This window comes from Triticum aestivum, chromosome 6B (assembly GCF_018294505.1).
Source record: "Triticum aestivum cultivar Chinese Spring chromosome 6B, IWGSC CS RefSeq v2.1, whole genome shotgun sequence".
NCBI classification, from domain to species: domain Eukaryota; kingdom Viridiplantae; phylum Streptophyta; class Magnoliopsida; order Poales; family Poaceae; genus Triticum; species Triticum aestivum.
In genome coordinates this window covers 21,153,732-21,178,404 of record NC_057810.1, presented here as the reverse complement: position 1 = coordinate 21,178,404, position 24,673 = coordinate 21,153,732, and the positions used below count along the sequence as shown (strand labels likewise).

Genomic DNA, 24,673 nt, shown 5'->3' with positions numbered 1-24,673 from the left:
TCACCGGCGGATTGCCTACCGCAGGGGTGCCGCGGTTGTCCCTCTCCGCTAACGCTAGCTCGACGTAGTCGACTGCCAAATGCACTAGCTCATCGTCCACCCGGCTGATGGCTTCTTTGGTACGGCGCGCCACATAGGCTAGGTCGCCGGAGGCGATGCTCTGTGCTTCTTCGGCTACGCTTATACTCCCTCCGTTCCCAAATAATTGTCTTTCTAGCCATCTCAAATGGACTACAACATACGGATGTATGTAGACATGTTTTAGAGTGTAGATTCACTCATTTTGCTCCGTATGTAGTCACTTGTTGAAATCTCTAGAAAGACAATTATTTAGGATTGGAGGGAGTATTTATTAGCACGTTGCCGAAGTAGCCGTCCGGGAGTGGCGGCGTCATTCTGTTTCGGACGTTGGCCATGAACGCGAGGCGCGTTGTGGATTCCGGCGGTAGCCTTCGGGCTAGACACATGCACTGCCACGCGTGGGCGCTCAGGGAACTGAAGGTGCTCACGCCACCGCCCCCGCACATGTGCTTGAGAGTCGAAAGATGGCGCTTATGGAGGGTGAAAACCTCAAGCTTGTTGACAACAGACGTCTGAGATAGGATCATTTTGGGGCAAAAACCGGAGAGGGCATCGGGTGAACAATAGGTGGATCGCGTGCATACAAGCGGAGCGGTCATGGCAGGGGATATTCACCAAAACCCGGTCGCCATCCTTAGAGAAAGCGGTCCATGTCTGGAGGAAGTGGAACACGGCAGTGCCGTCCATGGCACCATGGTGCGTTGCTGTCTCTAAGACGACGCTGCCACACTTCAAAAATGTCACATACATATATGGATTTGCGGCAGAAGTTTTATATGAAGTATATGTTTGCAGTACTACATTTGATTGTGTTAGAATGAACGAATTTTCCTTACTTATTTCTCTCGCTGCATGTTGCAACGTCGGTAGAAATCTCTACTATCTAAAAGAAACGTAGTATTCAGCCGCGCTCTCTCTTCTCCGCTCCCCTCCCCCGCGCACTGCGCCGGTAGCCCCTCCGGCTCCGGCGGCCACTCGCCGCGCCGCTCTCCACTCCGGGGACGGCGCCCACCCTCCGCGCGCATGGCCTCCCGGGTTTCCCTCTCGGGCTCGTTCTCTTCGGACCCCCCCCCCCCTCGCCCGTCCCGCCCGGTCCTCCGCCGCGGCCACAGCTGCGGTCCATCATCGTCCCGCAGATCCTCGGCACGGCTCACGGCCCCATCGTCCAGGGCGTGGCTGGGCCGTCCCGCTCCCCGGCGGAAGCGCCCGCACCATGGCAGACGAAGCAGAGCAGGCACCTCAGGGCCGACCGCCCGCGCTCCCCTCCGTGTCGCCAGGGCCAGCGCGTGCGGACGCGCAACCTGCCCGCGGCCCGGCCAAGGCCGGATTCGCGGCTCCCCGCCGTGCTGTTTGGCTGCTGCTACAATTGCGGCAGCGACGACGGCCACATCTCGGCAGAGTGTCAGAGCCCCACGCGTTGCATCAGGTGCGGCGGCATCAACCACATCTCGAGGGGATGCACCAGGCCTCGAAGTTTTTCGCCGGGGTCGCCGCCCCAACGCCCGCCGCCGGCGCTCCGCCGCGACTTGACCCTGCCTCCGCCACCCCCAGGCCCGCCGCCGCCTGGTGCCCTGCGGCTCGCCTCCGCCCCCGTGGCGCGTGCGCCGGGTCCGCCGCTCGGCTCCTTACCGCCTCCGCCGCCAGGCCCCCCGCCCGCTGGTGCGGTGCGTCTTGGGCGGTGGTGGAGCCAGGTGGTGGGTGCGGACTCGGTGGAAAGCGTGGCGGCGCCCCGATTTTCCATGCCGGTCGTTCCGGCGTCGCCTGTGGCTGTGGCCTGGGAGGAGCCTACTGACTGCTGCTTCATGGAGGCGGCGGAGGATCTTCGGGCCATGGAGGAGGAGCTGGCTCGTGCGGTGATCGTCACTGTCATCGGCTCGCGACCGGAGGTGGATCTTGCAGAGGCGGCGAGAGCGATTCATGCGGAGTTCCAGCTCGGCCCCCGAGACATGTCGATTCGGCGATTCTACCCCGAGGATTTCTTGGTGCTGTGCAAGGACGTGCCGACCCGGAACAGGCTGGTGAATGGTGGAAGAGTCTCGACGGCGCAGTTCGCGCTCTCGCTGCGGCCCTGGCTCCGGCAGGCGCATGCCTCAGGCATCTCGATGCCGGTCCTTGTGCCCCTAGCGCTCCGTGGCATTCCGGCGAACGCCTGGACGCGTCGCGCGGCGGAGGCAGTGCTTTGGGGGCTTGGCATCGTGGCCAAGGTTGCGGACTCCACGGCGAGGCGGGATGACATGTCGGCCTTCCGGGTATGGCTTCGCACGGATGATCCCGCGCGGATCCCTCCGCGCCGCATCCTGGTGGTCGAGGAACAGGGTCGCTGGGCTGTCCGTCGGGAGGATGGGGTTGCGGATGCCCTATGGTATCCGGTGGAGATAGTGCAGGAAGGGCCGCTGCTCGCGCCCAGGTCAGCGGCGCCGGGGCCGCCATTGCCGCCCTCGGAGGAGGATGCTCCGGACGGTGGAAGGGGTGGCTCCCCAAGGCACGGCCGCTCCAGGTCCAGGCGTGGTGGCTGGCCGCACCAGTCGCGGGCCTCGCCGAATTCGTCCGCAGCCTCGGCACCGGCGCCGCCGGTGACGCAGCGCACCGTGCATGTGGTGGATGACCCCGGTCAACAGCGGTCCGCGGGACGTGACGTGGGTGCCAGCTGCATGGCAGAGATCGAGGGAGGGCCCAGCTCGGTCGCTACGGAAAGTGTTCCAGGACCTCTCCTGGAAGGCCACGCGGCGGTCTCAAGTATTGGGGGCTTGGTGCTTTCTGCGCAAAGCGGGACGGGCCCTGAGGGATTCCTATCCACTCCGTTGTCGTCGTGCGCCTCTCGCCAGTCTGTCCGTGGCAGGACGCCTCGGGATCGTTCGGGAGACCGGTCGCCCAGATCCGTTGGCCAATCGAGGAGCAGTCCTGTCGATGTCTCTGAAGCTGCAGGGGACATGCCTGAGCTGGGCCATGTGGGACCGGTTTGGTCGCCTTCCGTTCGGATTGGCTCATGGGATCTGGTCCTGCAGGGGTCGGTGTCCGCTTGTGGAGAAGGCTCGGGCCCAGCGGCGGAGCGGCACGTTCTGGATAGAGAAGATACGAACTATGGCTCGGAGAATCTGGTGGATGGCTCAGTGAATGGGAGGGCCCAGCTACAGGAAGCTGATGGGATGAGCCCATGCATGCAGGATTTGGAGTGGCTACCAGTCAGCCTCTCGACACAAAATGAGGGCAGTGGCCAACAAGGAACGCAAACAGCTCGCTCCCCATCCATTCGGTCCCAGGTTGAGATGTTGTGCATCGAGCTGCGCCGGGCCCTGACCCCGGTCCTGGCCCAGCCATCTGCTCGCGAACAGCCAGTCACGACAAGGTGGCCTAGGCAGAAGCGGCCGCCCGTCACGATCCCACGTCGCAGTGTCCGCATTGCCAAGAGAAGGGCACATGGGTCCAAGGCCACTAAGCAGCAAGCAGTTCTTATCCGAAGACTATGCCTGGCGAATGAGGCCGAGGTGATTGGGGACGCAGCCCTGCAAGCATATGCACAAGTATTCCAGAAGCCGCTCACCGATAGCCACATCAGCGCCATCCTGGCTCTCTTTGGCTGGACACCAGAGGTTCTCCCGCTGCAGGAGGATATGGTGGTTGCGGCTGATGGGCAGTAGGTCGTTGGTTTGAGCCGTGGGACGTGGGCCTTTTCATATGGCTTCACAACCCCTGAAGTTACTCGTGTGGAACGTGCGTGGCCTCAACTCTCCGGCCAGGCGGAATGCTATATTTCAAGTTGTAACGGCGACAAATCCTAGCATTGTATGTCTTCAAGAGACGAAGTTGGAAGTTGTAACAAGCGAAATCATCAGGCATTGCCTCGGAAATAAGTTCGAGAAGTTTATCTACTTGCCGGCAAGTGGAACGCGTGGCGGGGTGCTAATTGCATGGGACCCGATTGTGGTCGCGCTCTCTAACCCGCACACAACTGATAACACCTTAACAGCTCTTGTGACTCCGGTTGATGGCGGTGATCCAAGGTGGTGGCTGATAGGAGTCTACGGCCCGCAAGGAGACGCGGAGAAGGTGCAATTCCTTCAGGAGATTGCGGACGTGCGGGACTTGCATGCTGGGCCCTGGGCCCTGGTTGGGGATTTCAACTTGATTGTGAATCCAGAAGACAAGAACAACACATCGATCAACAGGCGAATGATGGCGCGCTTGCGGACAATTTTGAATAGACTAGAACTTAAAGAGCTCTACCTAAACGGGAGGAGATACATGTGGAGCAATGAGAGGCGGGACCCAACCCTGGAGAAGCTGGACCATGTGTTCGTTACAAACTCGTGGGAGGACAAGTTTCCTGCTAGCTTGCTGGCAGCGCTGGGTTCAGCAATTTCGGACCACTGCCCGCTTCTTCTAGACCTAGATGCGGAGTTTCAAGTGGGCCGCAGGTTTAGGTTCGAGTCGTTTTGGCCAAAGGCCGATGGCTTCCGGGAAGTGGTGGCTGAGGCGTGGCAATCTGTCCCGCCCGTTGGGAATGCGTTCGTAGTGCTGGATGCTAAACTACGAGCGACGGCCAAGGCTTTGCAGCGGTGGAGCGGCCGATGGATCGGCAATGTTCGCCTTCAGGTGGCACTAGCCATGGAGGTCATCCTCCGGCTTGATATGACTGCGGATTCAAGAGCCCTCACGGACCAAGAACATGGTCTTCGTAAGCTGCTCAAGAAGAAGCTTTTGGGATTAAGCTCCCTTGAGCGGACGATCGCGAGGCAACGCTCCCGCCTGCTGCACTTACGAGAGGGGGACGCCAACACAGAGTTTTTCCATCGGCATGCGCGACATCGGCAACGAAAAAACATGATCACAACCATGCATCATAATGGGGAGATATTCACAGGGCAGGAGAGTGTTGCTGGGATGGTGGACGACTACTATACATCTGTGTTTGGGTCTTCACCGGCGAGGCATCACACCATCAATTTGGACATGCTGGACTTGCCATCCAGGGACTTGTTGCACCTTGAGGTCCAGTTCACGATGGAGGAGGTGGAGCAGGCAGTCAAGTCCATGCCTTTGGACAAGTCGCCAGGCCCTGATGGGTTCACAGGCCGGTTCTTCGCGACTTGTTGGAATATAATCAAATGGGACTTCATGCGAGCACTTGGTGACTTTTTTCGTGGAGACATGCGTGGAATGCAATGCATCAACAAGGCGATTGTATCGCTTCTGCCTAAGCGAGATGGGGCTGTAGATATTAGTGACTTCCGACAGGTGAGTCTATTGCATGGAGCGGTCAAGATCTTTGAGAAAGTGCTAGCAATAAGATTGGCGGCGGAGCTACCGAATTTGGTTGGTCATCATCAGAGTGCTTTTGTCCGCGACCGATCCTTGCATGATAAGTTCATGCTAGTTCAAGCTACGGCAAGGCGCCTACATGCACTCAAAGTGCCAACTATTATGCTCAAGCTTGACATATCGAAGGCGTTTGACTCCATTCAGTGGCCGTTCATCATCGAGGTTTTGACACGCTTGGGCTTCGGGAGGAGGTGGATATCTTGGATGTGTGGCTTGTTGGCTACCTCCTCCACGCGTGTCATGATCAATGGAATCCCTGGGAAACCAATCTACGCTTGCAAAGGGCTAAGGCAAGGGGCTGCGCTGTCCCCAATGGTATTCATATTGTGCATGGGACCCCTCCATTGTCTCTTCAAGCTGGCCGCGGAAAAAGGATTGCTAGCACCGCTGGCCCGTTCCAGCGCACATCAAAGGGTCTTCATGTTTGCGGATGATGTGATGGTGTTCTTCAAGCCATTGGAGCTGGAGTCCAGGGTGTGTAGAGCAATCTTGGACGAGTTTGGACATGCCTCTGGCCTTTGGGTGAACCTGGCGAAGAGCGCAGCAATGGGCATTCGATGCACTCAGGAGAGCCTCAATGAGGTCTGCAATCTGCTTGGCTGCTCGAGTGGGACTTTCCATTGCAAGTATTTGGGGCTTCCGCTTACAATCCGCAAGCAATCAACGGCGCAGCTCCAAGGCCTTGTGGACCATCTGGCAAATTACCTCCCAAGCTGGAGGGCAGCTCTAATGCCTAAGAGTGGACGCTTAATTCTAATAACATCAGTGCTCTGTGCGGTCCCTATCCATGCCATGCTCGCATTGGATATACCACCCAAGACCTTATCAGCGATGGCGCGTATCTGCCGAGGCTTTCTGTGGTGTGGCAAGAAGGAGGCCAATGGAGGGAACTGCTCAGTGGCTTGGGACATGGTTTGCCGGCTGAAGTGGGCTGGCGGTTTAGGCATTCCAAACCTACGTTGGCTCAACATAGCCTTGCAAGCGAGGTGGCCGTGGCTTCAAAGGTGAGACAAGCTGAGGCCATGGTCAGGATTACCCATTTCAGTGCCTAAGGACTCGATGGCAGTGTTCTACGCAGCAGCGCGAGCTGTGGTCGGCAACGGGAAGGATACGCTATTTTGGGAGGATCGTTGGCTGCAGGGATTCCGCATCTGTGAGCTCGCACCGCTGATATATGACAGGATTCCCAAACGGATAAGGCGGACGCGCACAGTTGAGGCAGCCGTGGAGGATGCAGCATGGGCAAGAGACATTGGGCCCGACATTACTGTTAGAGTTCTGTCGAATATTGTGTACAAGGTAGGTTACAGTTGGACTTGTAGTAGTATTGTGTTTACATAGGATGTGGAGTCGTGTCCTAGTAGGACACTTGTATCCTAGGCCTCTCATATATAGTGGGGGTAGACACACGATGTAATCTATGCCAACATAATAGCACCGAAACGCAGGGGAAGCCGGCGGCGTGCGCCGGTGTCCAGGGTGACCGGGTGCGGTATTATAGCGGTGTCATGGGGAGGAGCGCCCATAGTCATATGCCCCGGGGATATAGCCATATCGGTGAACCTCGTTAACAAATCTTGGTGTCGTGCTCATGTGATTGCTTGGTCCTTGGATGATCGGCGGTATGCCTCGGATTTATTCTAACAAGTGGTATCAGAGCTAGGTTGTTTTGAAGGTCGTGAAAGTTGATCTAGAGGATGGATTTGATGTCGAATTGTATATGTGGGAGCCGACGAATATTTCGTTCGCGGAAGCTAGAAGATCGGACGGGAGAATCAAATTCAGCGTCATGATTATGTGGCTGGTCTAGAGCGAAATCGTGTTGGCGTGGTTTACATCAGCGACATGCAGAATCGGGAGGCAATAGCACTTGCGTGCAGCAGTAGGCGATCATCGGCGAGTTGTAGCAGACGCGGATTCCATCAGCGGAAGGCTCGCGTGCGCGTTGGAGCGGCACACGGACACACGCGCGACGTATGGCGATCGATCGGTTGGATCGATCGGGCGAGCGTCACACGGCTGGGAGGACGCACGGGGAACTGGCCGAAGCGCAGGAAGGCCCAGTCAACGGGCAGTGTTGCTGGTTCGCTGGAGATGATGATCGTGGAGCTGAGCGTACAAGCGAGATTTTGTTGGGGGAAAAAAAGATCTGCGTCATGTGGTGTTGACGTCGCAGGGATAGCAACATAGTTAAAGAAAAATAAGCTTTGGAGGTTATGGAGGCAAAGTTTGGTGCACCCATTGAGACTATCAGGAAAGTAAATGTTTCTTTTGGAAGTGTTGCTAGTTACACACAAGGTTTTACCATGACGATGGCAGATTGGTGATGTGCGTACAAGGCTTGTGGAGTCTCGAGCATATCGTACAGTCGAACGAGTTCGGCTGGGTTGGACTAGGCAGTCTGACAGATCGACGCAAGTCGGTTGGTACAGAAGACGGTGGTGGGATCGGCGATGACGACATAGGAGCGTGATGCTGATGGTGACCGACTTCTGGGCGTGGAAACACATGGCGCAGGCCCCGAGGGTTTGTGTGGCTTCGACAAGACTATGACGCGGGGTTGATTCAAGGTGGTGTATACACGGAGCTTGAAGTCGACGGGGCGCGTGGGTGGACTGATCATCTACCATGGAGTCATGTTGAAGGTGGAGTTGGATTGAGGGGCTACGGTGTAAGGATCCAGGGAATCGAAGCCTATTCAACAAACGGGAAAAGCGAGGGACACGTAATTCGGACTGGAGCTCAGTGGTCTGATGGAAGCGTAAAACTCGTCATCGGTCGGTGATGATCGGTGGTACTCTGCAGTGGGGGTTGAGTGGTGTGGTTTCGCGACCCTTGAGGCTCTACCGGGACAGCGGAGGCTCGACACAGTAATAGCGGCGAGGCATGCGGCATGCACGGGGCATGGAGACGGGCCAGGGCTCTGGTGGTCATACATGTGGTGAGACAACTGTGAATTTGACTCGGGATGACTACAAGCAACAGTGAAATTCCTTCAAGTTTCAGACAGGCGGTCAAGAAATGAGCGGTGATGTTGAGTTCAGGTAACTCTTATGTGTGACACCCAATATGTGAGTTGTTCACTTTCACGCAGGTCAGTGATCGGTCTGTGATGGCATTGGAAGGATACTTGGGAAGTCGGGAGCACAAACTAGAGTAACAAGGAACTTAATTTCGCTCGAGTGTTGACTGTGGTCAAGAAAAGGAGGGACTACAAGTTGCAGGTGGAGTCATATGGAGTTTTTGGAGTAGCAGCGGTGCTCACGGGATAAGCTCAAGTCCAATGTACATGGAAGTTTGACGCATGGACGAATTCAAGATGGTGGAGAATATTCGCCAAGGTGGAGTTTGTTAGAGTTGTGTCGAATATTGTGTACAAGGTAGGTTACAGTTGGACTTGTAGTAGTATTGTGTTTACATAGGATGTGGAGTCGTGTCCTAGTAGGACACTTGTATCCTAGGCCTCTCATATATAGTGGGGGTAGACACACGATGTAATCTATGCCAACATAATAGCACCGAAACGCAGGGGAAGCCGGTGGCGTGCGCCGGTGTCCAGGGCGACCGGGTGCGGTATTATAGCGGTGTCATGGGGAGGAGCGCCCATAGTCATGCCCCGGGGATGTAGCCATATCGGTGAACCTCGTTAACAAATCTTGGTGTCGTGCTCGTGTGATTGCTTGGTCCTCGGATGATTGGCGGTATGCCTCGGATTTATTCTAACAATTATTGAGGCAGCGTTACAGCAATTTCTGCGACTTTGGTCGAGAGTAGAGACGGTCCAGTTGGAGCCAGACACGCCGGACTCGGTTAGCTGGGCATGGGAGAAGGATGGCGCGTTCTCTGTGCGTTCAGCGTACGCGGCAAGGTTTGCGGGACTTGAGGTGGCGCCTATGGCTGCATTCACTTGGGGATCGAGAGCACCTCTGACATGCCGTTTCTTTGCATGGCTTGCACTCAAGAATCGGTGATGGACCTCCGACAGACTTGCCAAGCGCGGGCTGCCTCACCAGGACGTGTGCCCTTTCTGCGATCAACAAGAGGAAACTATGAATCATCTAATGGTGAATTGTGCCTTTTCAAAAGAAGTGTGGCATTGGATGAGCGTAGCCACAAACCAGCCGGAGATGGAGCCTGGCAATGACGATAGCCTCGCCTCATGGTGCTTAAGGCAGGAACAACGACGAGAACAACGGCGAACCACGCGAGCCTTATGCTTGCTGGGCATGTGGGTGATTTGGAAGCACAGGAACGACATCGTCTTCAATGGCGCAAGCCCCTCCACAGCGCAAGTACTCGGACGGATTGAGAGGGAAGGGCGTGCATGGAGGCAAGCAGGCCTCTTGAAAGGGGATTTAGATGGAGTGTTTGCGGGGCTCGCAAGGTGGGGTTTGGGTGAGTGGTCGAACATGTAGTTACCCCATGTGGAGGTGGATGCCCGAGGCATGTAAATATTATGTACCTATGCGGAAGGGAGTCTTTTCCCCTTTTTCTTTATAAAATAATACGCAAGAAAAAATACTTGGTAAGAAAGAGCCAGACATATATACCTGAGTGGTGCACAGGAGGCCGGCTGAGCCGTCGATGCGGGGAACAAACAACCTCCTTTTCTTTGGCGATGGCTGGAACTTGATGAAGTGTAATCAGGGCTATCAATGCCTCCAAAACTTTCTATACTGCTTGGAAGATTGGAGATGGTAATAAAATTAAATTCTGGTATGATATTTAGGCTGGGGATTGTTCCCTCAAAGTGCAATACTGGGAATTATTTGAGATCTGCAACCAAACTGACTGTGGTTTTTCAGGTGTGGGATGGTTTAAATCTGAAGCTTACCTTCAGAAGGTGTGTCGATAAAGCTAGTTTTGATAAATGGTGTAGTTTAATTGGGCATATTAAGCAGTTCCCCTTGTCTACTTCCTCTGATATCCATGTTTGGACCCTAGAAAACAACGGGGTTTATTCAGTTAAATCCTTTTATCATGCTAGCTATTAATTCTGGTGGAGTGGGGTCAGAGATTGGGGATAGCCTCTGGAAAGTACTCTGTCCCCAAAAAATTCATGTCTTTTTTATGCCTTTGTGTTTATAACAAATTCCTGAGTAGGGATAACCTGGCTAAACGCAGGAATCTTGAAAATATATCTTGCCTTTTCTGTAGTGAGAATGAATCAGTCCATCATCTCTTTTTTGAATGTGTGGTTGCAGATCATGTATGGGGGCTAGTTGCTGAATTTTTTGAGAATGCTCAAATCAAAAGTTTTGCTGACATTTATGCCTTGTGGCGGTTACACAAATCTAAACCTGTGCATAATATGATTGTTGCCGCCTCCTTGTGGAGCATTTGGAGACTGAGCAATGATTTTTGTTTTCAGGGACGTACTTGGAAGGGCATGGGCTGCGTGTTTGTGAAGCTTCACGGTAGTTTTCTTCATCAATGGGTGGGTCTCTGCGACGCCACTCAAACGACGCTCCTAAAGCAATTCATCCTCGCGCTGGACACATGTCGTGGGGAGCTACTTCGCAACGCATGGGACTGAATCTCTCCCTAAATCTTTCGAGCAGTAGTTTGATTTGCTCAGATTGATGGCGGTTCAACACTAGATTCTGTGAGGATACGTGGCTTGGCGACATGCCTTTGGCGACCCAGTATCCGTCCCTATATCGTATTGTTCAGCGTCGTGAGGCCCTTGTTGCCACGGTTATGCAGTCCATTCCACTCAACATTCAGTTTAGGAGGGTGCTTGTGGGTGATCGATGAGAAGCATGGCTTCACCTAGTCCGTAGACTGATGGAGGTTCAGTTAACTCCTCAGCCCGATCAGTTGTGTTGGAAGGTTACTAGATCTGGGGAGTTCACAGTTAAATCGATGTATATCGATATCATTAACTCTAGTGTGATTCCTAGTTCCAAAGATGTTTGGAAAGTTAAGGTCCCTTTGAAGACTAAAGTGTTTATGTGGTTTGTGCATAAACAAGTAATTTTAACAAAGGACAATTTTGTTAAGCGCAACTGGACAGGTTCTACTAGGTGTAGTTTCTGTGATCGGGACGAGACTATCAAGCATCTCTTTTTTGACTGTCCTTTGGCACGAGGGTTGTGGCGCTCTGTGCAAATTGCCTTTAACATTACTCCTCCGACTTCGGTCAACACGTTATTCGGGGCGTGGCTTGCTGGGATAGAGTCCGAAACAGCTAGACACATTCGTGTAGGTGTATGTGCGTTGTTATGGGCAATTTAGAATTGCAGAAATGATTTGGCTTTTAACAGAAAAACAACTATTCATTTTTTGCAGGTTCTATTCCGGGCTACTGCACTGATCCGTATGTGGTCCTTACTCACTCCGACGGAGGCCAGGGAGCGTTTGGTTACTGGATCTGTCCGGTGGGAGATGGTAGCGCGGGATATCTTCAACCGGTTTGGATGGCGGTCATATAATAGGATAGGCAATTAGGTTACATATCTTTTATTTTGCCTGCCGGTTGTGGCTTATTGGGCCTTTTGTTTTGGCGTTGAGGCTCTGTGTGAGCTAGCCGTTGCTTTTGTTTGCAGACTTTAAGATCTTGTTGAACCTTATTACTCTTTAATAAATGTGGCCGTATGCATCGTTCTGATGCAGAGGCCGGGGAGTCCCCCTTTTTGAAAAAAAAAAGTAGTTTGATTTGCTATTTCAGTAGGGTAATGTAATAAAAAAGGAGAAGATTGCTAGTAGTAGAGTGGATGATCTTGAGACTGATGTGTGCTGCTGCTCGAGCAGGATGGGTTATTTTGAGTTGTAAGGGCTGCGGCCCGGATCTGGCTCACTTGTTTTTGTCTGCCTCATCAATAAAATGGGGCGGGGGAAACCCCTTTCTTTCAAAAAGAAAGTTGATGAAGTCATCAACGGTGAGACGAGAGTGAGCCACGAGGAAGAGCATGCCCTTTTGGTTGCAGTCGATCTCCAACCTGCTGTCCCCGCCCTCCCTGAAGCGGTCGGCCAAGAGGTAGAAGGGCACAAGGGCCTTGCTCAACGCCGTCTTCAGCCGGCTGACGTCGAAGAAGTCGCTGGTGGCTGTTTGATCACCGGAACGTCAATGGTAGAAGTGGACGAGTGGGGTGTAGCCTTCGTGGACTAGCAGAAGATCGAGCGGCTACAGCCGGAGTGCTTTACTCAGCGTGTCCGCGGCCGGCGTTAGAAAACAGGACTCTACCACCTGCACCTCCTCCTCCACACCGTCCATTCACCTTGCTCTGCTCTCCCCTGCCTTCTCTAAAATTTAAAAAATAGTGCTATAGCATCATTAATGGTACGCTATAGCGTTTTGAGAATTGTCTCGCTAAATAAATCGTGTACATTGACATACTAATAGCACGCTATAACACGATATACCATGCTAAAAGCGTATTTCAAGGCCCGCGCTATTTTTTCATTGCTTCTCTTCCTCCCTCTCTCTCTCTCTCTCGTAGCGTTAGCTACTGTGTTGGAAATAGGGTGAAAGCTCAAAAAAAAGGAGAGAGATGGCATATTCACAAGCAATTATTGATGGAGAGATCACGTCTCGCTGTTTTCCCACTGACCGGTCCGTCCGTCTGTGTGTCTGTCTGTCTTTTCTCCTCTTCTTCCAGCGTCTCTCTCTCCCTGCTCTGCCTCTAACAGGGCCCGACAGAGAATCGATGGCGGGACGTGCGCCTGCCTCCAAACAATGTGTTTAGTTTCCTTGAATGGGTGACACAGCAGCATGGTGATGGTACTACAAAAATGCTAAGCTCTACTCACTATCATACAGCTGTAGGGAAAGAAAACAACGAGATTTGATATTATCGCCATGTATGTCCCCATCAGCCAGATCGCTTTTCTTTACCATTATCATGTCTAGAAGATATGCGATCACATGCCAAAAGATATGCGATCCTCACTGCCCATTTCCAACTCGGTAGCTAGAAGTAGCAGTAGCGCTAGAAGAAAAGCAAGACAACATCCGGTAGTAGCTAGAGCAACAAGGACGAATTAAACAACAACACAACTACTCTTAGGAATGGCCGGCGAGGAGGAGGTGCAGGTGGTGGAGTCCTGCTTCGTGACGCCGGTGGCGGACGCACCGAGCAGGGCGATCCGGCTCTCGCCGTTCGACCTCATGCTAGCCAGCAGAGGCTACACCCCACTCGTCCACTTCTACCGCCCACCAGAAACCGTGGGCGACGACTTCTTCGACGTGACAAGGTTGAAGACGGCGTTGGGCAAGGCGCTTGTGCCCTTCTACCCCCTGGCCGGCCGCTTGAGGGCGGGCGGCGACGGCAGGTTGGAGATCGACTGCAACGGCAAGGGCATGCTCTTCCTTGTGGCTCAGTCTCGTCTCACCATGGATGACTTCAGCGACTTCAAGCCATCATCAAAGCAGAGGAGGCTGTTTGTTCCTCATGTCAGCGACTCAGATGGCCTCTTATGGGCAACCCAGGTCCGTTTGATTCCTATCTAGTCCTTTCTATCCAAATCAATTACTAACTACACCTACAATTAACAGAACTAACATGTAGTACTATTCAGAAGCCAAGCGATTAGTAATATGTGCAACAAATTAATCCATATATGTATGTAGGTGACATTCTTAAAGTGTGGTGGGGTGGTCTTAGGGTCGGCAATCCATCATGCTGGTATGGACGGATCTGTTGTATTCCACTTCTTAAGGACATGGTCAGCTTTCTCCAGAGACGGCGACCGGGCTATGGTGAACCTCCCCTGCCATGATCGCTCGCGCTTGTCTGCGCGTGATCCACCTGTTGTTCATCCCTATGCTCTTTCCATTTTTAGCCCCAAGATAAACCTACCCCCACAGCCAGGGCTGGTCGTCAACGAGGTTGTAGCCCTCACCCTTGCCAAGGACCAACTTTCCACTCTCAAGCACATATCTGGTGGCGATGGCGTGAGCACCTTCAGCGCCTTGAGCGCCCACCTGTGGCAATGCATGTGTTTAGCCCGGCAGCTACCCCCGGATGCTACGACGCAGCTTATGTTCTCGGCCAACATCCGCCGCATCATGAGGCCACCACTCCCAGACGGCTACTTCGGCAACGCGATAATAAACCTAAGTGTCGGCGACAAAGCGCGTGCAATCGCCTCGCGCGAGCTGAGCTACATTGCGCGGCGAATAAGAGACACCCACAGACGGTTGAACGACGAGCTAGTGCATTCAGCAATCGACTACCTCGAGCTAGCAAAGAGGGACGACGAGCGCCCGACTACAGGCAATTTGCCGGTGACTGACATTAGAGTTGTCAGCTGGCTTGGCATGCCGTCGTACGATGCGGATTTCAGCTGGGGAAGGCCATTGGCTATGTTCCGTGCTGAACCAAACCGCGGAGGTTTTGTTCACCTGATTGACAGCGCACAGGGTGATGGCAGTGTGCGCATCATCATGTCTATAGAGGCTGCAATTCTCAGCGAGTTGAAGCGTTTGTTGTATGCCAAATTCGACACCATGTTGTATTCTAAGTTTTAACCTGCATGTACCAGGTGTGTTCGAGTCATGGATGTTTGATAATTGTACCCTGTTAGGTGTTTGTACACCGAGAAATAATCTTAATCAGCTTACTCTAGGCTTATACAATTGAATTCAATCCTTCTGGTCTCAGCTTCAGAGTAGAGTAGTTGCTCATGCAATGCACGAGTTTGTTTACTGCGATGAAGATAATTACTGCAAATGGAATGGTTTACGTGCTCAAGCACTCTTGGTTTATTTATTTTTAGTCCCTGTGCTCTGTGGTGGTGCTCACTCTGCCCGGTCACCTTCAGCCATGGCAGCGAAAGTTAATTGATTTGAATCCATCTATATACTGGGATGGGAGGAAGCTTGCTGAGCTCAGCGAGGGAGTAATTTCTAGTTGTAACAATGTAAGTAATGTGATGCGGTGATATTTTCCGTGATTATTTATTTTATCCAATCAAGACCATAATGTAGATGCATTCGTTGGATCTGCTGTTTCCCCTTATCATAATAATCTTTTTTTAAGTGCTTGCTGTGGCAAACGCGGGAGCTCTGCCACATCATATAAGAAGAGAGTTTACCAGTTAATTTAAGAAAAACCTGGCGAAAATGGGTGAAAACCGCAATACAAACACTAAAGACAGAAAAACAAAATTAAAGGTTGGGGGAAGGGTTTAGACAGACACACAAATAAACATTAGGGAACATCGTTTGAGCCAAACACAAGAGTGCCGGCGCCCAAAACCATAAGGCACGATTTTTGTGCAACCAAAACGACCACCACCCTCCAAAAAGATGTCATCCTCCCCGAGACATGGCTCGGCCTGTCTATGCAAGAATCTTGGACTAATATTAGCTGCGGGGAGCAACCAGGGGTGTTGGAATCGCCTATCATGGTAAGGCCCATCTTCAACTTTTCGTTAATGCCCGCCAAAGCACGGATCACTGCGATTGCCTGAGAAGAAGGTGGCTTATTGTACATATCGAGGTAAGCTTGCATCTTGTTCTTCGCGACCTCATATTTGTTCATCTCTGGCAACTCACCAAAGGCCTCCATACCCCTGAATTCCGCACGCTTGGCTGTCGGGATAGTGCACTCTTTGTTCTTCTTATCGAGACGCCCACTTCTTCATGTAATTTTACGTAGAGGCATCATCCGTCGCCACCTGCACGGGCGTCGGGGTCGCACTTATCATAATCTTTACTGTCTTAGTTGGAACAATTAATATATTTTCCTCCTAAACACTTCACCATGCCAATGCACTCAATCACTCACACCTTTATACAGTATACAACTCTACCTACAGAAACCAGAAGCTTGACCTTACCAAACTAGGTAAAACAAACATGTATATGTTGATTTGTATCTAGCTATACAGGACTTACTAAGAATATACACTACAGGAAAATCATGTTTTGCCGTGTGAAAGACTATAAACCGAGAGCTTTTTCTCGGGTACACGGCTTATGTTCTTCTAAACCGAGTCTACAACCATAAACACCCGGCAACTACAAAGGACTCGGCTTATGGCAGTCTGTAAGCCGAGTGGTCCAGAAAAGCTCTCGGCTTACAATAAGCACACGGCATCTACTGAAAAAAGCACCCGGCTTGTACCTCGTACTCGGTAAAGATATATGCCACGTGTCTACAACGGAAGTGGCTGACGGCGGCATCACGGAACAGTCTATAAGCCGTGTGCCCTGTCAAAGCTCTCGGCTTATATGGCATATAAACCGTGTGCCCTGTCAAAGCACTCAGCTTAGATGACATATAAGCTGTGTGCCTTGTGAAAGCACTCGGCTTACATTTTTGCACATTTTTTGCAACCCCTAACATTTATGCAAAAATGGTTTTAAATGATTTCCAGGGACTGACACGTGTCATGCTATGGCCTTCTTTGAGAGAACAAGAAGTTTCAAGGCCGAGGGACCAACGAGCCCTGCACTTCCTTCAGAAAACGAACATGTTCCCTCTCGATAGCAAGATACTACCTCGGAGATAGTACAATTTACAAGCCGCCTCCAAGCATGCTTATGTGAAACACGCTCAGATTCTTACCACACACTACAAGGGCCATATCACGATGCCATGCCAAGTGCGAGGAATTTCGGCAGCGTATGATTTTCGTGGATTAGAACATCTGCATTTGGCACGCCGTTGAGGTACATTCGCATCCCCAGTGGTGCGGCTCACCCCTCCTTTCACTGCACAAGTCCTAGCATGTCTTGAGGACTTAATAGGATTTCCTTTGAGAGCACAAGAAGTTTCAAGGCCGACGGAGCAACGAGCCCCGCACTAACTTCACAAACCGCACACATTCCCTCTCGATAGCTAGATACTACCTCGGAGATGGTGTAGTTTACGAGCGGCCTCTCGGTAGGCTTATATGAAACATGCTTAGATTTTTACCACAAACTACAGGGGCCATATCCACTAGTAGAAAAAGGGTCAAATGTGAAGCACAATAGTGCCGGTTTGAATTTTAGCCGGCACTAATGTGTACATTAGTGCCGGTTCGTGGCGGCGATCAATAGCACCGGTTCGTGGCAAACCTTTAGTACCGGTTCATGTCACGAACCGGTATTAAAGAGGCTGTGTCAGCCTGCGGTCAGGCTATGGCCCCACCATCACCATTTAGTGCCGGTTCGTACCACGAACCGGTACTAATGAGGTTATGGCAAGCTGTTTTTAGTCCCACCTCGCTCCCCTAACAAGCCTTTTACCACCTTAAATATGTTATTTCTCAAACTATCACAAGCACTTGGTCTTCATTGAACTCTATGTGTAGAATTTGTGGCCGCAATATGAGTCTTCATCGGTTTATAAATCGTTGATGACTCATATTGACAATTCAGATTGTACACACAAAGATCATTGATGATCAAAGTATTTTTGATGTTATAAGATCATATTGACAATTTAGACTGTAAAAAAATGTAAGATCATGATCTAAATGCTCTTATATTTTTTGCATTCAGTATGCACCAACTGCTAGGCAGGAGGAGCTGTTTAGTACCGGTTCGTGGCGAACCTTTAGCACCGGTTCGTGTCACTAACTGGTACTAATGAGGTTGTGTCAGGTAAGGCTAGCTGGGGCCGCACGAGCACCTTTAGTACCGGTTCATGAATGAACCAGTACTACAGTTTCTTAGTAATCTGTTTTTTAGTCCCACCTCGCGAAGAGAGAGAGATTATGAGCGGTTTATAAGCCCTGAGTGCAGAGACGATGAAGAAGAGGCTCAATGCTCACGTTGCTTAGCTTCAAGCCTTAAGGAATATGGTAGACTGCACGGAGCTATGCGCAGTGCAGTTTACACTATTCCGAAAGGCTTGAAGCAAATTAACGAGCATTGCACCTCTTTTTTATTTTTAATAACTTATTACAACTCCGGACTTCTTCTGTTATGGCAAAAACTAATTGCACGTCGGCATTTTTTTTAAACTTTGGTTATAACTCCAGACTTTGACCATCAAGTTTTGCAGAAAAGAAAAAATAGCAGGAAAAAAACTATAGCTGAAAAGAAAAAAACTATATAAAATGACCGTGAAATTGAAAATCACTACAAAATGAACTCTGAAAATGTTGAATTTTGGCAAACTAGATGAAAAACTACTCAGAAATAAATAGAAGAAAATAAATATAACAGAAAAGAAAAAACTATACAAAAAACTACGCAGAAATAAATAGAAGAAAATAAAGCAGAAAAGAAAAAAACTAAAAAAAAATTGGGGCGCTGCCCTGTGGGCCTGCTAGGCCACGAGCGTGCAATTACAGGCCTTAAAGGCCCAGCAGACTCACAGGGCAGCGCGCAGAATTTAGTCCCACAAGCCTGCTATATAGAGGAGTTCAAAGAGGTAGCCGCGGCTGGGTTTATAAACCAGTGCGGCTGCCCTTCGCCCGGCGAGGTGGGACTAAACTTTGGGGTGACAGCGCGAGGCCTTTAGTACCGGTTGGTGGCTCCAACCGGTACTACAGATCACCCTTTAGTACCGGTTGGTGGCACCAACCGGTACTAAAGGCCTGGCCAAAGTTGGCCTTTAGTACCGGTTGGTGCCACCAACCGGTACTAAAGGGTGATCCTATATATATAGCACTTATGAAAATTTCAGTTACATCTCCCCACTTTCGTCTCCAACCTCTCGACATCGCCGCGCGCCGCTCGATCCCGTCGTCGCCGCCCGTAGCCCGTCATCCGTCGTCGTCGTCGTTGTCCCCGCCGCCGCCCGTCGTCGTCATTGGCTCGCGCCGCCGCCCCGAACGCCGCCGCCGTCCGTCGTCGTTGCCGCGGTCCCGTACGTCGTCTCTCGCACCCGCGCGCCGGCGCCCCCGCCCCGTACGCCGCCGCCCTCGCCCCGTACGCCGGCGCCCCCGCTCGTACGTACGGGGCGGCGTACACACACATACACACATATACACACACTACACACATACACACACACACACACACACACATTTTTTACTTATTTTCTGTTTTCTGTTTTCTGTTTTCTGTTTTTTAGAAAATTTAATTAGATATTAATTAGCTAGGTATGTGAGATTTGAACTAGTTGAATAATTAATATAACTAGTTTATTTTTAGTAAGAAAATTGTCGAACTAGTTTATTTAGGTATATGAGATTTGAACTAGTTGAATAATTAATATAACTAGTTTATTTTTAGTAAGAAAATTGTCGTATCTAAGATTTGATTATTTAATTAAAATATTATAATTTGATATATATTTGAACTAGTTTATTTTTAGTAAATGCTTAGTTGAACTAGTTGAATTAATATATAGAACTAGTTTATTTTTAGTAAATGCTTAGTTGAACTAGTTGAATTAATATATAGAACTAGTTTATTTTTAGTAAATGCTTAGTTGAACTAATAGAATTAATATAACTAGTTTATTTTTAGTAAATGCTTAGTTGAACTAATAGAATTAATATAACTAGTTTATTTTTAGTAAATGCTTAGTTGAACTAACTGAATTAATATAACTAGTTTATTTTTAGTAAATGCTTAGTTGAAATAATAGAAGTAGTTGAATTAATTGAATTAGTAAGTGTTTAATGTTTCGCCTAATATGAACATAGGAAATGTCGTCTGACGACGGAAAAAATTTCGGTATGTGCACATACTGTGAAGATGAGCGCGGCCAGTGCGACAGAAATTTTCTTGTTGATGGTAGGCGATTCAGCATCAAGTTGGATGAGACTTTCGAATTCGATACAGTAAGTCACAAGGACAAGTCTGTTTTCGTAATTAAGCATGACTTATATATGCTTCATTTGCCTGACTTATAATTTTTAATTTTCACTATTCTACTAGCGCATCTCATGCCATGCAAGAATTTTTGCCTTGGATAAGATAGGTTTTAAAGATATGGAAACTATGGAGGTAAATGAAGCTTACCTGAAAACTGAGCATGATGGTTATACTTTCAACGTCAAAGTATACAATGCACACACGTACACCTATTTTGAATTCAAAACTTGGTAAGCACTATGTAAGGCTTATGCATTTGAGTTTGGTATGGTTATCACCTTTGATATTCGTCTGGAAGATGATATTGAAGGTAATAGAGACATATGGGGCGATGTGCAGACGCCTCCAGTTCTACCATTATGTGAGTTCTTCTCAAATATATTTTTGTCTTTGATATTGCTTATTTCAAAAATAACTGACAACTAATTTCTATTGACAGCTTATCTCCATTCAACCAAACATGTCCGGCGCTTAGTAGACAGGACCTTCTACTGTCCCGGAGCTGAACTAAACCGCGAGGAGATAAGTCATTATGTTTCATGGCTTGAGGATCTTCATACTATCAAGACAGATTTTTTTCCTGCACTTGGAAATGTTAGTACTCAAAACGTGCGACCAATAGTGATGGTATTGAACTACGGTCACATCTATTTAGGAATGATGGTAAGATATTTACTATTTGTCCTCAGTGCATATTTTGCGTACATATTTTTTTTAAAACTTCCATTGCTGAGTATATTAATTAAGTACTATATGATGTTCTTCAACAGGGACTCCCGATGACATTGTGACTCAGGGGATCGAGACTAAAGGTCAGATGTCAATTGTGAGCTTAAGGCCAAGATATCCTGCATTGCACATGAATGCATTCAGGATATCTAAAAGCGATGAATGCTTAATAGTGAAAGATTGGAGGAAAATTGTTAATGATCGCAGAGAAGTACTAGGGGGCAGCAATGAGAAGCGCAGCCCACGATTAGGAGACAGGTTCATCGGCATGCTCCAGTATGATCAATCAGGAGAGCTACACATGTTCTATGCTATTTTACCAGAGAGAGAGTAGCTAGCAGAGTGATTTAGCTAGTTCTTCATGCTGCTCTTAATTAGTACTTGGCCTTTCATGTTCGTGTTCTTCGTTCTGAACTTAAGTAATTTGCTTTTGTGGTGTTATATATGAACGCTTATAATATCATGACAATCATGTTGAACTCGATGATTGGTTCTACTAGAAATTCTATATATATATATATGCATAACGTTTACAATGTGTAGTATCGTAAAATACCAGCAAACAAAAAAGAATTAAAATGGAAACACAAAATTAAATGAAAAATAAACCATAAAACTAAAAAACCCCAAACCTTATAGTACCGATTGGTGTTACCAACCGGTACTAAAGGGCTCCAGGCCCCCGGAGCTGGCTCGTGCCACGTGGTTTCCCTTTAGCACCGGTTCGTGTAGAACCGGTACTAAAGGGGGGGGGGGGGCTTTAGTGACCACACTTTAGTGCCGGTTATGGAACCGGCACTAAAGGGCCTTACGAACCAGTGCTATTGCCCGGTTCTGCACTAGTGATCACGACACCGTGCCAAGTCCAGAGAAACTTTGGCATCCTATGATTTTATTTTTCGTGGATTAGAGCGGTTGCATCCCACATGCCGTTGCGGTTTCGCACCCCCGGTGGCAGGGCCCGCGCCTCCTTCTACCGCACAAGGCCTATGCATGTTGCAAGGACATCATATAGGATTTCCCAAACCTCTTCTAGACATGGTTTCATCTGGCCGGTGGGCAGATCTACAATTTCTCATGGTGAAACCCTAGGAATGCAATAAATGTCTCAAATATTGCAGGCGGGCCCAAAAAGTGCCAGGGACTGGCACGTGTCATGCTATGGCCTTCTTTGAGAGCACAAGAAGTTTCAAGGCCGAGGGAGCAACGAGCTCTGCACTTCCTTCACAAATCTCACACGTTCCCTCTCGATAGCTGGATACTACTTCGGGGACGGTGCAGTTTACAAGCGGCCTTTGGGCAGGCTTATGCAAAACATTCTCAAACTTGGTCTGATATATCATCATGGCTTACCGAAGACAAACGGAAATGATTCCACCTTGGTCAAACCCCACTCTGGTCAAAGGTGTAGATCGTTTGGCCATGCAGACCGACTCATCTCTGAAAACCATGAGAGGGAGGGTTGGAAGAGCACACTCACCATTGGCCTTGACATGTTTGTGTTACTGAATATATGTTTAGTCCTTATACATGGACAATAATGAGATTACAAACATGAAGGTGCCAACACTCAACCAGAAACATGGAGTTTATTGATTTTTAATTATAAAAATGCAAATAAAGTTTGAAAAACAAGGAACTTGGCATGATATATTTATATGTCATAAACATATTGTGATAAAAGTTTGAGAAGGTTTCTCAAAAGTGGTCATGCACAATTCATAGGAACCGTAGCATCTCCTAGGAAACTATATGGCTTCGAGAGGAAACATGTCATTTGAAGGCGATGCGACCGCTACTTCACCACTGGCCTTGAAGATTTTTCTACACTCACGATATACCATTATATTATCCATGTCAAAATTTGACATCTTTCGGGGTTCCTTAGTTATATTTAAGTCATTGAATACATTCTAGGCATTTAGTGAATATAATATAAAAAATGTAACACAAATGCATGAAAAAGTTAGTGATAATGGGTTAATAAATTCTATTTGTCTTGATGAGTCTATGTTTAGCCCTTATTCAAACAAATAAAAGAAGAAATGAAAATGAAAAGTGAAAAATTGAAAAAATAATATTTGCTGGGTGTTTTTCTATTTTGCACTCGGCTTATTTCTTTGTAATCCGAGTGCCGTCCCGAAAACACTCGGCTTATGTTTATGTATTCTCATTGGTCAGTCTAGGCGTCCCACGGATCACGGGCCATGGCCGTTGGATTCGCTTTAACCGGACGGCTGGGTAGCTATCTTATCTCTTCCCCACCGCCAACCCCCCCTCTCTCCCCTTATCCATCTGTTTTCTCAGCCGCACACAACACACAGCCGCCGACGCCCCTCCTGTCGCTCGCCTCGCCGCTGGTGCTCCTCGCCCGTTTTGCCACGGACGCGGAGCTCCCAGAGTGCCTCCTCGTCGGCCCCTTCCACCTTCTCTCAGTACCTGCGCGAGTCCTGCACCAACCCTTACGGATGCCTCGCCTGGCTCGACGGCCACCCGCCTGCGCCGTGGTAGGAGGACAGGAGGACCTGCGCGAGCTCCCGCTGGGATGGAGGCCTCCGGCGTGCTGTTCCTATGGTCGCAGTCGAGGGAGTCCTAGCCGCTGCTCCCGTCGGGGCTCCTCTCCGGCCGCGCTGCAGGCAGTGGCACGCGTCGGTCCGATTGGATGGGCTACAACGGAGGGCAGGAGAAGGGCTGGACGGCGCGGGGCGGAGAGGCCTCGCGAAGGGCGGCGCGGGTCGTCGGAGCATGACGGCGTCCGGTGTCTCTAGGGCCTGGTCGGCTCGGACGTGATGCGCACGCAACCTCTCCCTCGCCTCCTCCTGTGGTCAGGAAGCTCTTCCATCGCTTGGATGCAGGCCGACAGAGAGCTCGCCACCCACGCTCTCTCGCCGGAGGATTCAGACCGGCCGTGCTCGCCCGGCGCTCGCCCATCTCATCCCGCACGCAAACTGATTTTTTTCTTTCTGTTTTGCAAATTAAGCTTTACCGAGTGCTATAAACAGAATACCGGGGTTATATGTAAACTGTGCTGCACGGCCCACAGTTTATATAAACCGTGTGTCCGTCGGCCCTCAGCTTACATAGACCGACACGTGGCATTGCCGTTAATGCCTGACTTCCGTTATATATAAACTGTGTGTCTTGTTGGCCCTCGTCTTACATAGAAATACTATATAAACCGAGTGTTTCTCTTGTGGCTCTCGGTTTACCCTTGATAAGCCGGTCCCAGTAAGCCGTGTCTTGTAAGCCGGGAAAAACACACAGCTTATATATAAACCCAGTGCAAATCGGCATAAGCCGAGTGTTTTTGGTACACGGCTTACAATTTTTTTTTGTAGTGATACATATATAGACACCTGATTTCCAGTTTCACTATGCAGTACAGTGTACACACACACACATCTCTTTGTGGTTCTATACGCATGTGTGTAGGGTTTTTTATTTTTTATTTTTGAAGGAAGGTTTACTAGAGTTATCAGATGGAGATGGGCCACCAAACCATGACCCATCAATAGGAGACAGCAGCATGCATGGTATCAATGTATCATACAGCTGTAGGGAAAGAAAGAAAACAACCAGATCTGCTATCGCCATGAATATCTCCATCTACTACTTTTGTCTACCTTCAGGATTGGAGATCACTGACCGATCACATGTCCAAAGCCATTCTATTATCAGTGCTGCTATGCACACGATGTTGACGGACGATTTGTGGACGACAACACTTATCAGATCGTCCATGCATAGCATCAAACCGTAGTTGACGGCTGGATTGCCCGTCGTCTCACTGTCGTGCAAGCACGTTGTCGTCCACACAGCAGTTTCGTTCTATTATAT

The 24,673-nt window shown here is 49.7% G+C and overlaps 1 protein-coding gene across 1 annotated transcript; it reads left to right on the top strand.

Annotated features, from left to right (window-relative positions):
* Positions 1-13,278: 13,278 nt before the first annotated feature.
* Positions 13,279-14,990, top strand: LOC123135448 (putrescine hydroxycinnamoyltransferase 1). Its single transcript, XM_044554530.1, has 2 exons — positions 13,279-13,831; positions 13,973-14,990. Exons 1-2 carry the CDS (start codon positions 13,412-13,414, stop codon positions 14,870-14,872), a joined length of 1,320 nt encoding a protein of 439 aa, XP_044410465.1. The 5' UTR covers positions 13,279-13,411; the 3' UTR covers positions 14,873-14,990.
* The last annotated feature ends 9,683 nt before the right edge of the window (positions 14,991-24,673 follow it).

What these genes read in the sequence shown, in the direction of transcription:
- LOC123135448 (XM_044554530.1), top strand. Translation starts at nt 13,412, where the DNA reads ATGGCCGGCGAGGAGGAGGTGCAGGTGGTGGAGTCCTGCTTCGTGACG. An exon ending in GCCTCTTATGGGCAACCCAG is followed by an intron (nt 13,832 to 13,972) that starts GTCCGTTTGATT and finishes ATATGTATGTAG; the next exon opens with GTGACATTCTTAAAGTGTGG.